At 37.5% G+C, this 17,025-nt stretch overlaps 1 protein-coding gene across 3 annotated transcripts in view; it reads right to left on the reverse strand.

Annotated features, from left to right (window-relative positions):
- PALS2 (protein associated with LIN7 2, MAGUK p55 family member) overlaps positions 1-17,025 on the reverse strand; it is a 60,120-nt gene that overhangs the window by 11,905 nt on the left and 31,190 nt on the right. The window contains exons 2-9 of one of the 3 annotated variants that reach the window (XM_054059263.1): positions 16,076-16,194; positions 10,998-11,150; positions 6,124-6,276; positions 5,318-5,545; positions 4,051-4,182; positions 2,055-2,154; positions 1,431-1,499; positions 336-497 (exon numbers count right to left, since the gene is read on the reverse strand). In XM_054059263.1, coding sequence (XP_053915238.1) covers positions 336-497; positions 1,431-1,499; positions 2,055-2,154; positions 4,051-4,182; positions 5,318-5,545; positions 6,124-6,276; positions 10,998-11,150; positions 16,076-16,192 — 1,114 coding nt within the window. In that variant the 5' untranslated portion in view covers positions 16,193-16,194. Of the gene's footprint in view, positions 1-335; positions 498-1,430; positions 1,500-2,054; positions 2,155-4,050; positions 4,183-5,317; positions 5,546-6,123; positions 6,277-10,997; positions 11,151-16,075; positions 16,198-17,025 lie in introns of all 3 variants that reach the window. The other 2 variants (XM_054059264.1, XM_054059265.1) reach the window with 2 other exon arrangements.

The raw sequence follows: 17,025 nt of genomic DNA on the forward strand, positions 1-17,025 counted from the left end.
TTCCTTACAGAAGACTACTAGGAACTTCCAGAATCTGCAGTAACTGATGGTGACTGACACTGAAGAAACCCAGCACACGGAAATCCTGCACATACAAAAACAGGTTTTCTGCAGCATCAGTAACATCTAACTGCTGGTTACTAATATTTTCACTATCATCATATGCTAGTCCAGTTGTTTGAGAAGATGAAAAACCTTTTGCTTTCCCACTCTACACAATGTTTATACTCTGACAAAATTACTCCTCCTCTAAATCACTGCTATTAACATCAGGTATTTTCCAGATAATCGGAGACTCAAAATACGATATTGCAATAGGAATGCTGAAAGCTTACATGGCACTGTAGTTCCAAATCTAGTAGGATTCAGTACTATAAACCTGTTCTTCAGACTTCTTCGCCCCACTCCTTGGGCTCCAATTAAGACCAGTGTTTTTCTCTGAAAAGGAGGCATTTTGGCTACTTCCTCATAAATCTGGATTTCATGACGATCAAATTCTACATTCAGAAGTGCACAAAAAATAGTTAATATACAGCCACTATTTTAAGAAAAAAAAATAAAGCAGTCCTGCTCTATGTCAACAGACCACACGCAAATACAAATGATACTCAAAGGGCATTAAGTCTGATGTCAGCTTTCTTGCTTTAAGTTGGGAATAAAATAGTTAGTCCTTCATGGACAACACAAGGTCAAGGAGAAAATATGAACTGATTAGAATGAGAAAACCGTGATTTTCACAGAATTGCAGAATGGCTGAGGTTGGAAGGTGCCTCTGGAGAGCATCTGGCCCAACCCCCTGCTCAAGCAGAGTCACCTGGAGATGGCTGCCCTGCACCATGTCCAGATGGCTTTTGGATATCTCAGAAGAGGGAGACTCCAGCCTCTCTAGGCAAACTGCAGCGCTCAGTCACCTTCACAGTGGAAAAAGTGTTTCCTAATGCACAAACACAGACTCCTGTGTTGTTGCTTGTTGCCTCTGGAAGAAGCCTGGCTCTGTCCTCTCTGCGCTCTCCCTTTAGATATTGATGAGATTGCCCTGAGCCTTCTCTCCTCCAGGCTGAACAGCCCCAGCTCTGTCAGACTTTCTTCATAGGGGAGATGCATCAGTCCCTTATTTTCACACATCCATGTCACTCTTGCACTGGGGAGAACCCCAGTACGCTTCAAGTATGGCCCCACCAGTGCTTCCCTTAACCTGCTGGCAAGAAAGCTTTCAAAAAAAGTATTTTTTTGACTTCCACCTACCAAAAGGTATACTCAGCATCACTATATCTTCATAGTTCACTATTGCTGTTAAACCACAAAAACTACCTGATATATCAAATTTATAATCAAATATTTTACTGCAAATCTTTCAGTTTTGGATACAGTAGAGTCTGAAATTTTGGAAGCCTAGAGAACTTTGATTCATATGTAACACAAAGAGATACCTGCATTTCTTGTAGTGAGATACATCATCTTTTTCTTTTTTTTGCTGCTTATTGTTCCACAGAAAGGCCCTAGAAATAAAAATTGAGGCAATCTCATAATTTTTGTGACATGTTTTTCTGAAGCTTATTTACATCAACATATGGAAGTTTAGATTAATTAAATTTACAGGAACTATTTAGGAATTTTATATATTCTAGGGCAGGAGATCACGTCTATTTTCATACACATCAAGTGGTATAATAAGAACTGAACACAGAGAAAAAAATAATTTTCCTAGAAAGCTCTGTATAAAGCAGCAGAAAAATCCATCAAATGTGTTTAAGTTATTAACTTTCAGTGCATACTGTAAAAACATAATTAAAAAAAAAGAGCTAATTCTTATACCTTTCCCACCTCATTTAGCTTTTCATTAGGAGGTGTCAAAATTGATTCACATATCTATGAAGACTAAGCATAGACGTTAGTTAGCCTTTGTCTTTCAGTCAAAGCCAAAATATAATAATTAGTATTTCACAATATTTTGTGTATTTTCACACAGCAGTTTTCTGGTATCTATGAAGGCAGGAAAAGCAAAACAAATGGAGCCATGGCAAAATCTGTTCCTGAAATTCATTAAGTCTCACCCGAGTTGTCCCAGTCCCTCCTAACAAAGGCCTTTCTCTTCTCTTCCAGGAACTGGCTAGGAATAAGCCCTGCGCTTCCTCCTTCTTTGACATGACTAGCCTGGAAAAATAAAAAATAAAAATCATAGATAAATTGTGAGCAGCACTTTTCTCACTGACATGATGTTGATTGACTTTCATGCTGTCAGAGTTTCTCAATGGTAAGCATCGATACATTCACTACTAAGTCTTAGAAATTCAAACTCAGATGTGGATATTAAAATTCTGTCTTACAGTAGCACTGTCTTGCCACTGAGTATTAAAATTCAGGAAACTTAAATAAAATAGATAAAAATTTCATTCCTGATTTCCATTAAGTTAGTAAGCTCCCATAACCATGAACTCTTGGCATCAAAATCCTAAAATGAATTCTACAGCTCCAAGTTGCTGAACTCTCAAGCAAGAAAACTCCGAGACTTTCTAGTACACAGTACATTTATTTTGTATTCCTGAGCTGCTCCAAACAGGTTCCCATGCAACTCATTAACTGCCATTTCGCCAACAGTGAATGCCATTAGCACATGCCTAATCATGCCTTCAAGCTTTTTCTACAGATTCAAAATCTTAGGTTACCTAAGTATTCCTGGTAATGAAAGTTTGGCTAAGATTCTCTATAAAATAATTACATGGCAAGCTCAATTCTCAGCAAGCTCAACAAAAACACACAGTTACAAAATGTCACACTTTTCTCCATAACTGGTTGCCCTGTCTCTGTTTGCTTTTCAACTCTTACACTTTTACCTATGACTAAATGATTTTTTACAGCTAACAAGTTTTCAGTAACAGTCTAATATTTCTAGAAAGCACAAGGGAAAACTAACTTTTTTTCCCAGTGGCATGATCTGCAAAGCAATACTTGCAACACACTATACACTGGTTTAATGCACTTCATTTTTGCCACTGATCGAGTGTTTGAGATTTATTTCTCCTGGACATTCACATGTTACAAGCTGGAGAATTCAAAAAGCAGTACAGAAAACAGCATGTAAGCTAAATGTCAAGATACTCCAGAGTTTTGGAGTGTCTACATTCTGAAACTAATTAGCTTGGCAGTAATAAATTTTCTGCCTTTCCTTATGCTTTTTATTCGCTTTCTTTCCAACATTACTATTGCTAACAAACAAGAGAATTCAGCAACAGTTGTTGATGTATATTCAAACACTTGCGTTGCTTTTAAAGAAGTCGTACACATATTGTAAAGAAGTCGTATACATATTGCTCTCAAGTAACGTTTGGCTTTCTACTGCTTGTTATCTGGCAGAGGGTTAGCAATTCAGAGGTGGAAAGGGAAAGATTGCCACTGCCACTGATGATGTTTAATTGTGTGTATATTGTCTTGAAAAAATAAAAATGGCTTCAGCACTGGATTACCTCTCTACTTAAGGACTGAATGCAGCCATACAGCCGTAAAGCAAGATGAACTGTTAATATGTGAAATAGTGCCACACACTTTGATTATGAACATGCACGTAACAGCTCACAGACGCTGACCACCACTGTGGAAATAATAGATACAGCTTCTCCAAACAGCTATTCTCACCCCTCTTCAAATCCACAGGGTTAATTTCCCTCTCTCTCCTCAACTCTGAGCAATCAGGAATGGGTCCACTTCTTCCACAGCTGCTGCCAGGGAAGGCTTACCACAGTTAACATTGTCAACTTAAGAGTTTTTGCTAGAAATTGTCCACTTAAGCTGATTTTGGAATGTATAAGCTTACAATACAAGAACAAAGAAAGATGAGTGGTACCAATAGCAAACTGAGTGTTACACATACAATTTATATAATTCCATTTTCTCTAGTATTTCAGTTACTAGTGCCTTGATATTTGCTTGATATTGGATTGCAGTGCAAATATTTCTTCTTATACCTACTGTTGAATGGAAGTAGATAATAAATTAAAGAGGTAACTAGTGAAGCTTTTTGTTTATTATTTTTTTGTTAAGCTTTTTACCAACCTGCCACCAATTTGGATCTTCCCGGTTTACAATCTGAAGAATTTCTCCTTTAGAAAATTTCAAACCTGCTTCTTTGCATGGGATGAGGTTGTCATTATATGGGTTATAATCAAAATGACACTTCACAAAAACCTGAAATGTGTAAAAATTTACAAAGCTTTAACATAATAATATGCATTCTTACTAATTTATCTGTCAAACTGAAGTAATGTCTTTACCTACAGCATAAAAAGTATGACACGAGAAGTTTCACAAGCTGCGTTTGGCAAGTAAAATACATTCTATGAAAAAAACTGACGTATACCAGTTGAACGAGTAGAAATAATAAGCAGCACAAACCTTGGCTGAAGGAGCTTCGTGAGAAAAATAAAAAGCCAACTGTTCTATTTGGACAATATATTACAAAACACTCATTTTTGCATTTCAGTACATATAACTCAGTATTCTGACTTCGAATTACTCAGAAAAAAAAACCCAGAAGGTGAGCACTGCATTCAGGGCCTGTGGAATCCTAAGAATTAATTTTGCCATGAACTCAGTATTTTAAAACAAACAATGTGACTGCTTAACAGTCAGATTTGACATAGGAGAAGAATGAGTAGACTAGAAATATCTTTGAGGTTTTTTGACTAGGTTGGTGAGCAAAGGAAGCAGTGCACCTGCCTCAAACACTGCACATTACCTCAGTATCTACTCAATGTAAGCACAGTCTATTATAGTGCCTTACGAGGTGTTTCAAAAGCACTGACTTATCACAATTAACTTCTGCAGTGGAGAAATCAAAAGCCTACAGCAACAACAAAACGATAAGGAATAGCCACTGTCCAAGTTCCTACTTAAGTCAGGGAGTTCAAACTCATCTGTTGAATTCAATATGTTTCTGAATTCTATGGAACAGATTACTTGGACACTGAACATGTTATAAACACAGGCAGTTCACTGCAGTTTGGTGTGATCATGTCTAGGTCATCGGAGGTCACTGGATGTCAAAGAAACATGCTTGGAAGAATACAAATGCTTATCAATCTTGGACACTAATTAGAATGTCGGAAGCAGGCATATTAGGCGGGGTATTAATCTACCTAATAAACCCATTTCCAAAATGCTCTAAAAGGTAAATACAGATATCTATGTTTCAGCCTCTCTGCTAGCACTAAGCACACAAAATAATCAAAATATACCTAATTCAAAACCTTAAAATAATCTTATGTGATAAAGCACCAAGCAGAAGCTGTTCTGACAGAATTGGTAGAAATGTGCTACTGACCTGTTGAGGAATAACAGTGTCTCTGTAGCTGGGGAGAATCTTCAGAGTGACACTGCCACTGATATTTTTCAGCAGTTCCTGCAATTCTTTTGGATTGTTTCCAACCTCATGGCCATTCACCTCTTTAATAATGTCACCTACATGCAGAAGACCTTGCCGATCTATCATCCCGCCATGAAGAATTCGTGCTATTACCAGGTCATTGTTTTCAACTCTAAACGTAACACCCTGAAAGAGGTTATGTGACACCTAGTTTAGCATTGTTTGAATTGCAATTTCATTTTACTATTATCTCAGGCAAAAATACACAGCTATGGGAGAGTCTATAATCTACCCCAATGAAAACAAACAGTGATAGCTGCAACAGTGTGAGAGTTCCTAATATACAGATAGGCATCAGGTGATACAAAAGTGCTTTCAGACCAGGTTTTCATAAGACTGAGCAATCACTGTATTGCTCTTGACTGCATGCGATCCTGTCATTTTGTATCAGTACCAAACAGATGCTGCATTAGTCAGTTATCTATCAAGTCATTCAGCCTAGTGACTGCCTATTCACTACCCCATAATTTCTAACAGAGAAAACGATGGAGAACACACAAATATCATCTTATTTCAAGCTCCCAATACTGATCCTACCACCCATTAAATTACACAACACAATAATGGAAATAGTTAAAACGTAATGCAAGGATACTACTACACGCTTTAACTATTTCCATTATTGTGTTGTAGAGTAAAATAAGGTACATGCAAACGTTTTCACTTGCATTGTAAATTAGACACGCTCGTCTTCAATTACTTACCAGTGGTTCTCCTGCTCTTTTGTGAATTCCAAGGATACGAATAGCATCTACTGGAACAACCTGGTTGTTCACTGAAGAATTATTGACTTCTGGGCTAGAAGGAGGGGAATCATAACACTTTGAAGCCACAATATCATGTGCTTCCAAGAGTGACTGCAAAGGAACAGAAAAAGGCTTTTTAAAAAAATAAAAAAATAAAACAAAAAAAAAATCACAAAATAACCATTTGCAAAAGGGTTTAGTGCTGAATAACTACTGGATCTGCCCTTTTGGGATCATATCATAAAACTCTTACTTCACATGTAATGGAGCAAAAATCGACATGCAAGTACTCACGTGGCCTGATAAGCCTACTGTCAGCAAAATATGCTATTTTTGTCAATACAGATGCTTCCTCTTAAAGAGCTGCAGGAGAAATGTAATGAATTTGTAAGGAATATGTGATCTTGTAGGGAAGAAGATGGAAAAAGGAGTACCTAAAACATTCTTTCACTTAATGAGACGGTATCTGAGCAAATGGTTAAAGTAAACGAAAAACCCACTGCAAAAAAATAAATGAAGGTAACTCATCATTAGATACTTATTTTTCCTCCATAGTAATTTGGATAATTACAGGTAAGCAAGGATTTCTAGTAATCTGCAGAATGAGTGCTTTCTGCTTGTATAAAACCAAGGCAGAATTCTAGCACCAAATGAAACCAAGTCAACAGAATTCACTTTCTGGAAGACAAGAGCTCAGACCTTCCATTACAGTTAATGGTGCTTTCACTAGTCCACATATATAGAGTAAAAGGAGGCGATCCAAATAAATATAATAATCTTTGGAAGCCAAGGCAGCAATCTAAGCCTGAATTTCTCATACAAGATACTTCAAGATTTGATGAAAAGATTTATAAGAATACATACAGTTAAGATTAGATCAAACTTGTGAAATTAGACAGTGGAGACTTTCTGTTCTGAAGAAGAAAAGGGATACCTTATAGCCCCATATATGGTAGTTCAAGATCAAGCATCATGTAGCACAGAATCTCACTGACAGATACAGGAAAAGGAAGAGAAAAAGCAGAGATGATGCCTCCTAGACCTAAAATAACATAGCTTTGTTTCAAACAGTAACCTGATGAGATATGGTCTTAAGCTAGACCACCGACTGGTGTCAAATAAGTAGCTAGAGAGGACACCAGGGGCAGGGCACCATAGGGTCTATCACTGATTATGCACCCATGTGCCAGAGGAAGACAGTAAACTACTAGGAACAGAGCAAGTGAACACATTTGCTATGCAGTCTGCTCCGTCCTTCTGTAAGCCACCTCTAACCTAAAAGCTGTGCAATTGTATTAGTGTAGTACTAACTTGATATGCAAGGCCTCAAAGCGTCACAAATCTGAACAGTCATCTTAATCTCTCCATCACACTATGACCCTGTTGATATTAGAAGGAAGTACTAATTCACCGATTATGCCCTTGCCATTAAGAATGCTTATTGTGGCTGCTTTCATACTGTGGACAGAACCAAATCAAATTAAATAGGAAAACCAAACATTTATTTCAATCAAACAGCTGTCAGATGGTAGCAATTTCTAATGGTTCATTATCCAAGACACATCCAATCCAGAAAGCAGGAGAACAGATCTCTGTCTGCCAGTGTTTGCAAGCAACATTTTTGGATCTTTCTACATTTCCAAAATGAAACCAACTATCATCAACTACACATTTTAACACATCACCACCAACAAAACCAGGCAGATACACCAGTATGCTACTTCTAGTTTTCTCTTTTGTTCACATGTTAGAACAAATTGTTGCCAAACTTTCTGGCCACAAACTACTAGATTCCTCATGGACTTCTGTGCATAACCATGCTTGCACAGCCCTCTGCCCTTAATAGTCATATAATTTATGGATGATAATCCAATCCACAGTAAAAAAACCAAAGACTACTAAGCTAACTGTGTCATCCTTTTCAAATTAACATGCTCTATGAGATCCTTCAGTTCTTAAACCTGATCTCATACCATATTCTGATCCTATTTATTCACTCAGTTTTATGGATAAGCATTCATTCTTTCAACTATTACTCAGCCATCTCTCAATCACAAAATCTTTTCCCTGCTATTTACGTGATGGCTGAGTAACAGAAATACTCTCAGGGACTGTACCTTGCTGCCCACAGCTATAGAACAGTTTAAGAAAAGTAGTTTATTGGTTTTCTTAAAACAAGCCATGGTTAAAAGATTACGTTCCCATACCTAACCCTCAGTTCTGAAACTCATGAATCTATAGCAGTTTTGGAGACTGTTTCCAGCCAGGCAAAGTCCTGAAGAACACTTACACAAAGCCAGCTGGCAACAGTGTCCATATCCACTGTTGGACTACCCCACTTTAGGTTGCTCACAGTTTCTTATTTCAGTAATACAGTTGAGTGACTTGAGAAATATAGTTGCACGTACTTTACTTGATTCTTTCTTATGGTATTGAATAAAATCATATCCTGTGCTCCTGCAGCTCCAGAGCTTCCCTGGCATCTGACCTTTCCCATACCGGTGCTAGAACACTTCTAAAAACCCTGCCAAAGTCTGTAAAACAACATGGACTGAATAATCAGTAACAACAAACCGATTCAAAGTTTCCTCCACACCACATATGCAAACAGGACCAGCCCACTAGCCAAGGCTGGATAACTGTAGAACAGTTCTCATGGAAAAAAATGGTAATGTTGCTGGAATAAGGCATTTATAAAGAACTCTATGCTTATCATGAGAGATACTCCACGATGGACATACAGTCCTGTGGCAGACAGGGTGGCTTCTTTGTGCAAAAGAAATATTGTCATAAAGACATCCACAAACTTAAGAGCATGCTGACTTCTCTGCAGTACCTCCCTGTGGCTGTATGTACTGGACAGGCTAAAAAAAAAAGAATTTAAAACAAGTAATTAAAAATTCAATAAACAAAAGAAACACTAAGCGTTCTAGGCTCTCTCTACAGTGTTGAAGCCAAGTTCAAATTCAAAGCTTGTTTTTCCTAAAAAAAATCTCAGCACAAGTTATGAAGCATTGCCTGCCCTATATGGTAACTATTTCCCCAACTGTGATCCAATAGAGCAATTACATTGTGAAACGGGGGCTGGAGGGTATACGCAAGAGCAGAACAATATATTTAGGACTCCTTTCCTAAAACTTCAGGCCTCTAAAGTACTTAAAATATTTCTGTTCCTCTTTCAAGCACTAAATATGTGCTAATCTTCTCTGATAACACTGTTTAAAAATTAGAACTTAAATGAGTTACAGGTCTCTAAGGTACATGTGAAAAAATGAGACTTTTAAAGGCTGTTCCAGAGAATTGAGAAAAACATTTAAGAACTTGGAGAAATCGTGAGAGCTGGTAAGGAGTCATGATTATGTGGGGAAAATAACCATATAAATTAGATCTGCCTAGGAGGCAAGCTAAGATCGCTTTGCCTTAGTATTGACTATTCATCCTAATTAAAATTCTTACTTGATCTCAGCCTCCTACAGGCCACTTCCAGTCTCCACCACAAAGATTATTTGCCCAACTGGTCTCTGGTCTTCGCCATCTCTCTCCAGGGGTCATCATTACAGTGCCTTCAGTTTACTCCAGCACTTCACTTAAGTCCTTTCCATCTTCTGATTCATCCTCTTTGACTGGTCAGCTTTAGTTTCTCTAACACCATGGATCCTCATCAGATCTGTCACTGTAGACTTGGTCTCCAATTCCAATCTTTCTACATTGGAACCACCAATTCCTCCAAACTCATCCTATTGTTTTCCAGTATGAATTGCTGCTAAGGGATCAAAGACTGATTTGCAGGTTTACTCACCAGTAAGTCTTCAAATCATAGTCTTTAACTCCTTAGCTATGATGTCCTTCTGAGTAAACAAGAGCACAAAGGAGGCCAACATACTGCTCTTCAGAAGAGGCAGAGGAACTGCCAGCACTCAGAACAGCTACTACTTCAAAAGCAGAGCTCTTGAAGTACAGCCTCTTCTAACAGGCCACAATACAGCTTGACAGCATTTACAGTGTTTATCTGTTAAATGGTAATGCACCTCATTGCTATGTTTGTATAATGTATATCCAAAAAGTTAGGGGGGAAAAAAGGGTGCTTAAACTTATATACTGAAAAAATGTCTATGACTCTATACCTGTCTGCAAAAAGAAGCACTTTTATACTGTGGCAAAAGGTTTGCTTATGTTCTTCTACAGGATACCTATAGCTAAGTACTAAAGATAGCTGAAGCCTGCCCAGTAAGACCAGTATCTACCAAGAATTTACAAACCCTAATCTTCAAGGGTCAGTATGGAAGCTGGTAATAGAATAGCAGCTATGGAAAAACATCTACTTTTGACAAGCATGTCAAAACTTCACTTATGTGAAGTACAGCAAGAGTGAGAGCTATTAGTTTCAACTTAAGCCGAGTGCAGATCACATTACAGAAGAATCACATTTATTCACGCTGCCAACTCTACATATTACACGTGAGTACGAACGCCAAGAGCTGAGCCAAAATGCAGAATGGTCAGTATCGAGAACTGAGACCACCTAGAAATGCTAAGAATGAAGCTTTCAGAGAATTGTTATAGAAACTCTAGTCATATAGGCAGTAAACGTTTGTCCAAGATTCAGAACGAAACTCCAGTGGATTTTAATGCGAGTGAAGATATTCTTGAGGTGATACCAAAGAATAAAATTGTGCTCATTCGTAACTCCACACGTTCCCTGCACTTTCATTCAGAGTGAAATCCTACATATTAAAGTTTGCTACAGGTCAGATTTTGTTTCATTATTATTTCTAGATCCATATGTGGACACTGATACAGTAAGTTGGTAATATACAGTAAAAAGGTGGCACCTGAAAATGAGGCTCCTTGAGTATTCCAACCAATTCTGCAATATTTTCATCTTTATTTACTAATGGACTTATGTCTTCAAGAATTTCATTCACCAACTCCAGGTTGTTGTCACTGACAGCCTCAAGTTTAGAATCTTCCAGTCGCTCATGAGCCTGTAAGATTAAATATGAGACTACACTGTAAATATGGTTCAATTAGTTCCAATTTATAAAACTTTTAAATAATTTCTTGGTGCAACCTTTAACAGGAAAGTCAGAAAAAATACATATAGTATAATCTGTATATTGTAGTTTTGTAATTGCTGAAGGATTTTACGTGCTTAACTACATGACCCAACAAACTTCATAAGCAGCACCTGTCAAAGATGCTTGTATGTCCTTATTCCCTACAACCTCTAGGCTATACACACCCAACAGCCCTCTCTGAACAGTAAAGCAACTCAGATCTTTTCCGCTTCAGCATCCAGTACAATTATGCCTTCTAGAGGAAGAAGAAGAAAAAAAGGAACTATGAGATCTGCTCAGGAAAAAAAAAAGTCTGCAGGAGAAGCACTTACCTCAGGCATCTCCCATTCAAGCACATTCAAAAGAGCAAATTTTAAAGGGAAGTCTAAACTAAAGGAAATGCTAAAGAAAAGTCTGCAGCAAATGCAGCCAACAGCATCCTGGGTTGCATTAAGAAGAGTGTTGCCAGAAGATCAAGCTCTACTCAGCACTGGCAAGGCCCACCCAGAATATTGTGTACAGTTCTGGACATACAGGAGACAGCCCAGAGAAGGGCCACAAAGATGATGGAGAGACTGGAGCACCTCACATTTGAGGGAATGCTGAGAGAGCTGGGACTGCTCAGCCTCAGGAGCAGATGGCTCAGGCGGGATTTCATCAATGCACAGAAAAACCTGAGGGAAGGTACAAGGAGGATGAAGCCAGGGTCTTTTCAGTGGAGCCCAGTGACCAGCACAATGGGCACAAACTGAAATACAGGAGGCTCTGTCTGAACATCAGGAAACACTTTTTCCATCACGAGGGTGACTGAGTACTGGCACAGTTTGCCCAGAGAAGGTGAAGTTTCCCTCTTTGGAGATATCCAAAAGCCATCTGGACCTGGTGCTGGGCAGCCATCTCCAGGTGACTCTGCTTGAGCAGGGGATTGGGCCAGATGCTCTCCAGAGGCACCTTCTAACCTCAATCATTCTGTGATTCTGTGCTAACTTTTAATCTCTTCCTAGAGCTATTGCTGCAGACATAATCCTTTCCTCAACATTGCAGACAAATCCATTGAAGGGTAAAAGTTTTGACCTGCAAGAGAAACATCTCACAAATCCAGATGTTTCACTTATTTACTACAGGTACTGCTGCGTCATAAAACTGGGGAATAAGATGAGGCCTAAAATAACGAAGATATGCAATCCACTCAATTAAGTGTTATTTACAACACCATAGCAACAAGAAGTTCAAAAGAGAATAAATGCATTGGCATGCAAAAAGACAGCAAATAACTGATATATTTGGATATATAACTGATATAGCACCTATATATATTTCCCGTATATATATATAATATGAAGATATACACACACATCTACTTTCTTAATAGTGCTTTAAAACAGACGTTAAAATAAAATTTCACTAAGCCCAGGAAACTTTGTTTCCTGAAAACACCTAGATATTAAATCCTACCTCATATCTATGAAACCGTATGTCTGCAGGACTGACAATCAAACACCGGGAAGGCTAACTTAATGCAGACAAAGACATTTCAAACACTTCCCAGCACCAACATGTACAAGTCAAATGACCATGATTACCGAAGTCATAGGAAGCTTGGCACCTACACACATTCTCTTTAATAGGGGAATGCTATTTCATACATAATACATACAGTAAACAATATACTCCCTTTAAAGTTTACTTCTTTTATACCAAGTAAAAACACAAATGTATTGACTTTTAAGCATACTCCAACTGTAAAACTTTTATAAGGTCAAAGAATATGGGTTAGCTTCTCTCTCATTCATTTTCTCTACAATACTACTACCGACACAGATTATAATCTAAATACAAATATCCTCAGAGCTTCAACCCAAAATCAAGGCCATGTATATACTGGGCTAAAGAAAGTTTATCAGTCAACAACCTCTGATCCTGCAATATGTCGGGGAATAGCAGGTATGGAGTGGCAGGAATAATTTTTTTTAAAAACTAAAAAAGGAATAGCTAACTTAGATATTGCAATTTTTTTTTTTTTCAAGTCATCATTTTAGAAACAGTGATACTGAATTGCACCTTTTGATTCATTCAATAATTATTACACCTGCCAAATGTAAGGGCTTTTGTCTCCAACAATCTGACATCCTAAATACTGGACTCAATGTTTATAGGCTACTCCTAAAATGCTTCCTTGATCTGGGTTAGCATTCACCTGGTATGTATATATTCTGTAGACTACGCTACAATAAAAAAAAGTAATAGTGTTACTGCAGAAAATAAGATAAAGTTTTGAGTTTCAAACAAAAAGTTAACAAGCTAGGAGAAAAGAATTCTGACAAAATAGTTCAGTAGCAATACTGAGTAAAATTCATGCATATTCCAAATTTAACAACACTTCTCAAGAAGCATAACCATTCTAAAGGCTAGTTAGGATTGAACGTAAACCTCAGCAAAGGAAAGACATGGACCTGTTGGAGCAGGTCCAGAGGAGGGCCATAAAAATGATTGGGGGGGGGGTGGAACACCTCTCCCAAGAATACAGGCTGAGAGACTTGGGACTGTTCAGCTAGGAAAAGAGAAGGCTCCAGGAAAACCTTATGGCAGACGTCAGTACTTACAGCGGGCTTATAAGAAAGAGGGGGAAAAACTTTTTAGCAGGGCTTGTTGTGACTGGACAAGGGGAAACGAGTTTAAAATAAAAGAAAGTACATTTAGACTGAATATAAGGAAGAACTTTTTTACAATGAGGGTGGTGAAACACTGGAACAGGTTGCCCAGAGAGATGGCAGATGCCCCATCCCTTGAAACATTCAAGGTCAGGTTGGACAGGGCTCTGAGCAATCTGTCTATTGAAGATGTCCCTGCTTATTGCAGGAGGGTTGAACTAGATGATCTGAGGAGGTCCCTTCCAACCCAAACCATTCTATGATTCTATAGATGTCAGTTAATGACAGGAAAATACATTTTACAGTTATTTCCCCTTTCCTCTACCGCCTACTGAAGAATGGCAAGTTACAGTAAAAGAACCCTATCACAGAAAAGATCTGTAATTTCTACCTTGATGCCTTTATTCTCGATGGAAAAAGCATGAAATTAACACAATTTTAAAAGATTGGCTAAACTTTGCATTTCAAAATATTATAAGCTAACTACTACACTTATTGATTGCCTTCATTTTTTTTAATAACTGAAAAGAAAAACTAGGCTTGTATGGCTCATGGCACATTTCCCTAAGTCTCTTTTTGACTTTTCTGGGACACTTTAGATATTGATTATTCTTAATAACTGACTAATAAAGGAAAATAAAAAAAAAAAAATTACAGTTCTGGCCTGATCCAAAATGAATCTGCTAAAAGAATCTGACCATTTCAGGGGGTCCTGAGAATTGTCTATTCTGTTTAAAAGAGCTCTTCTAATAGAAAAACAAGTTTCACGTATTTTTGGAGACAAACGGATACATATGAACTATATATACTTCATGAAATATGCTGTCCTTTTAATCTTGTCCTTATTTAGCTCTGCTGGTTAGGATTGAGTTTTTGGTTTTCATTCCAAAATAATTACAAAAGAAAATATGAGTGTGATCGTGACAGATGAACACAATTAAAACATTTCAGAATTCTAGATAAAGCAAGTTTATAGTTAAGAATCCGTTTCCCTTACAGGCAATTTTTTATATTTGCTAGTCATTAAATTCCACATAATTGTAATTGGCCATTAAAGCACTCCTTCTTGATAAGAAAAAATGCTTTGCAATCAACATTTTCTTCATGATAAATATTAAACTAAAGATGACGTATGCAGCAGATACTGAAGTTGGAAACAACCCTAAGTAAGAAAAAGCTTTTACTTACTCTAGTAAATTTGATCCACAAATCTCTCCCTCTACAGTCATCTCACCAGCAGATAAGTAAGACATTTCCATTATTTCTAAGTTTATTACTATGCAATATCTTACACTTACAACCAATTCTTTTGGACAGCAAAACAGAAGTAAATTCTTATATGAATTCTTACAAGCAATTTTCCTTTCCAAATTCTTATACTGAGCAAAAACCCTGCACAAAATCCTTTAACTGCACAGAGTATTTCAAGGCTGCCCAGAGGGCACCGCTTTCAGATGTCTATTCATATTAAAGAGACAGCTACTTTTAAGTTAACTGTTCTTTCCTCATGAAAGCAGCTTATTTTTATTAAGTAAAATTAGGAAAGAATATAAGTGCTGTGCCATATTGACTCCAAAGGTTTTTTGTAAATATTACATTACATATTTACAATTGATTGCTACCATCTACAAATAGAAGATTTTCATAATGCAAGACCAAAACTGAGGATAGCCCGCGTCTCAGAAAGCTGACAATGAAAGGTACCAGCATTACTCTGAGATCCAAAAAACAGCACGGAAAGAATATTTCACTGGGCTGATCAAAAAGTCATTTTGGCTAAAAGAAAACTTGTTTACGCCATGGGGGAAAGGAGGTTATTGCTCTGACTTCTCATTTTTGGCAAAACCACTAAAAGTCAGAAGACATATGGGTTTTGCACACAACAACGGTCACAAGACTATATTAAAACCACTGCTTCTAATTTCAATATTTTGACATCTTCTTCATAAGCAATGTTACCATATTTCTGGAGTCTCTGTATTTTTCTTCTTCCTCTAGAATCTTCCCTATAACAAATCAGTGTGCACAGACATTACATTATATCAAATCTTCACCTTCAAAAAACTCCTTCAAGTGTTTTAATACAACATACCATACACAAAAGCCATTTTTAATATCTCAATCCATACTCAGTGTTCACACAGTAGTTTAATAAGAGTTAAAATAATTTGAGATTCTATGCGGAGCAGAAAGTTTAAATACCTTTGCAAGTGATCTTACAATAGGGTTTTCCATAATTCCTTTAAGAAAAATCAGGTCTATTTCTTCAGCGCCTGTCGATGTTGGTAGATCAGTAAGGTTATCCAAGACCTGCTGCATGGCTGCTGACAGAAGAAAAACAAAAAATTAAGTACTGATCAAACTAGGTTTACAGAAATAAAAAAAGCTCTGGGAAACACCCTAATATTAACCTCAGCCAAATACATCTACTGAAAGCAAGTAGACAGAAGGGAAAAAGAATTGTTTGAAAGATGGAAATAAAGTAGCTGTCCAAATCCTTATGACCACAATCAACTTAAATCCAGGCCCAGCACATTCCTTTCAAGATTCACTACTACTTAAAGATTGAAAAAAATAAACAAGTATAAACGACGTATAAACCATGCGTAATCTCCTGCATACAATAAAATTCATTTATTTGTAAATAAATACACTCATTCATTTAATCTCTTTCAGAGAAGCCTTTAGCCTTCACACACACTTTAACCAACTACAAGTTTTACAATGTTTGTATATGCAGATGTCACTGGTTTAAAAATGAACACATAGTTCCAAAGCAATTATTTTTAATCAAAAATCTGCTTCCAAGGAAGCTCTTACCCTGGAGACACTTCTGTCCATCCCCAGCACTCCTCTACAACCAGTTCTGACTTATTACACTCCAACGCAAAGTGTAGACGGTGCAGATGCTAACGCCAACCTGGCATCACAACACACTGCAGTGAGAAGTAAATCCTATAATACAATGCAAAATCTATTGTGCCTGCTCAGTACCCTCAGAGGAGATTTCCCTTGCTATCTACGGACTCAGAGAGAATCACAGCAACCTGGGTGCTCAAGAAAAACTCGGAAAATCCCACCATCCCAGCTGTCTTGTCCCATGAAGTCACTGAGGAGAGTGATGAGAATTTGTTTTGTAACTGCATGCTTCA

Source organism: Cuculus canorus, chromosome 2 (assembly GCF_017976375.1).
Source record: "Cuculus canorus isolate bCucCan1 chromosome 2, bCucCan1.pri, whole genome shotgun sequence".
Taxonomy (NCBI): Eukaryota; Metazoa; Chordata; class Aves; order Cuculiformes; family Cuculidae; genus Cuculus; species Cuculus canorus.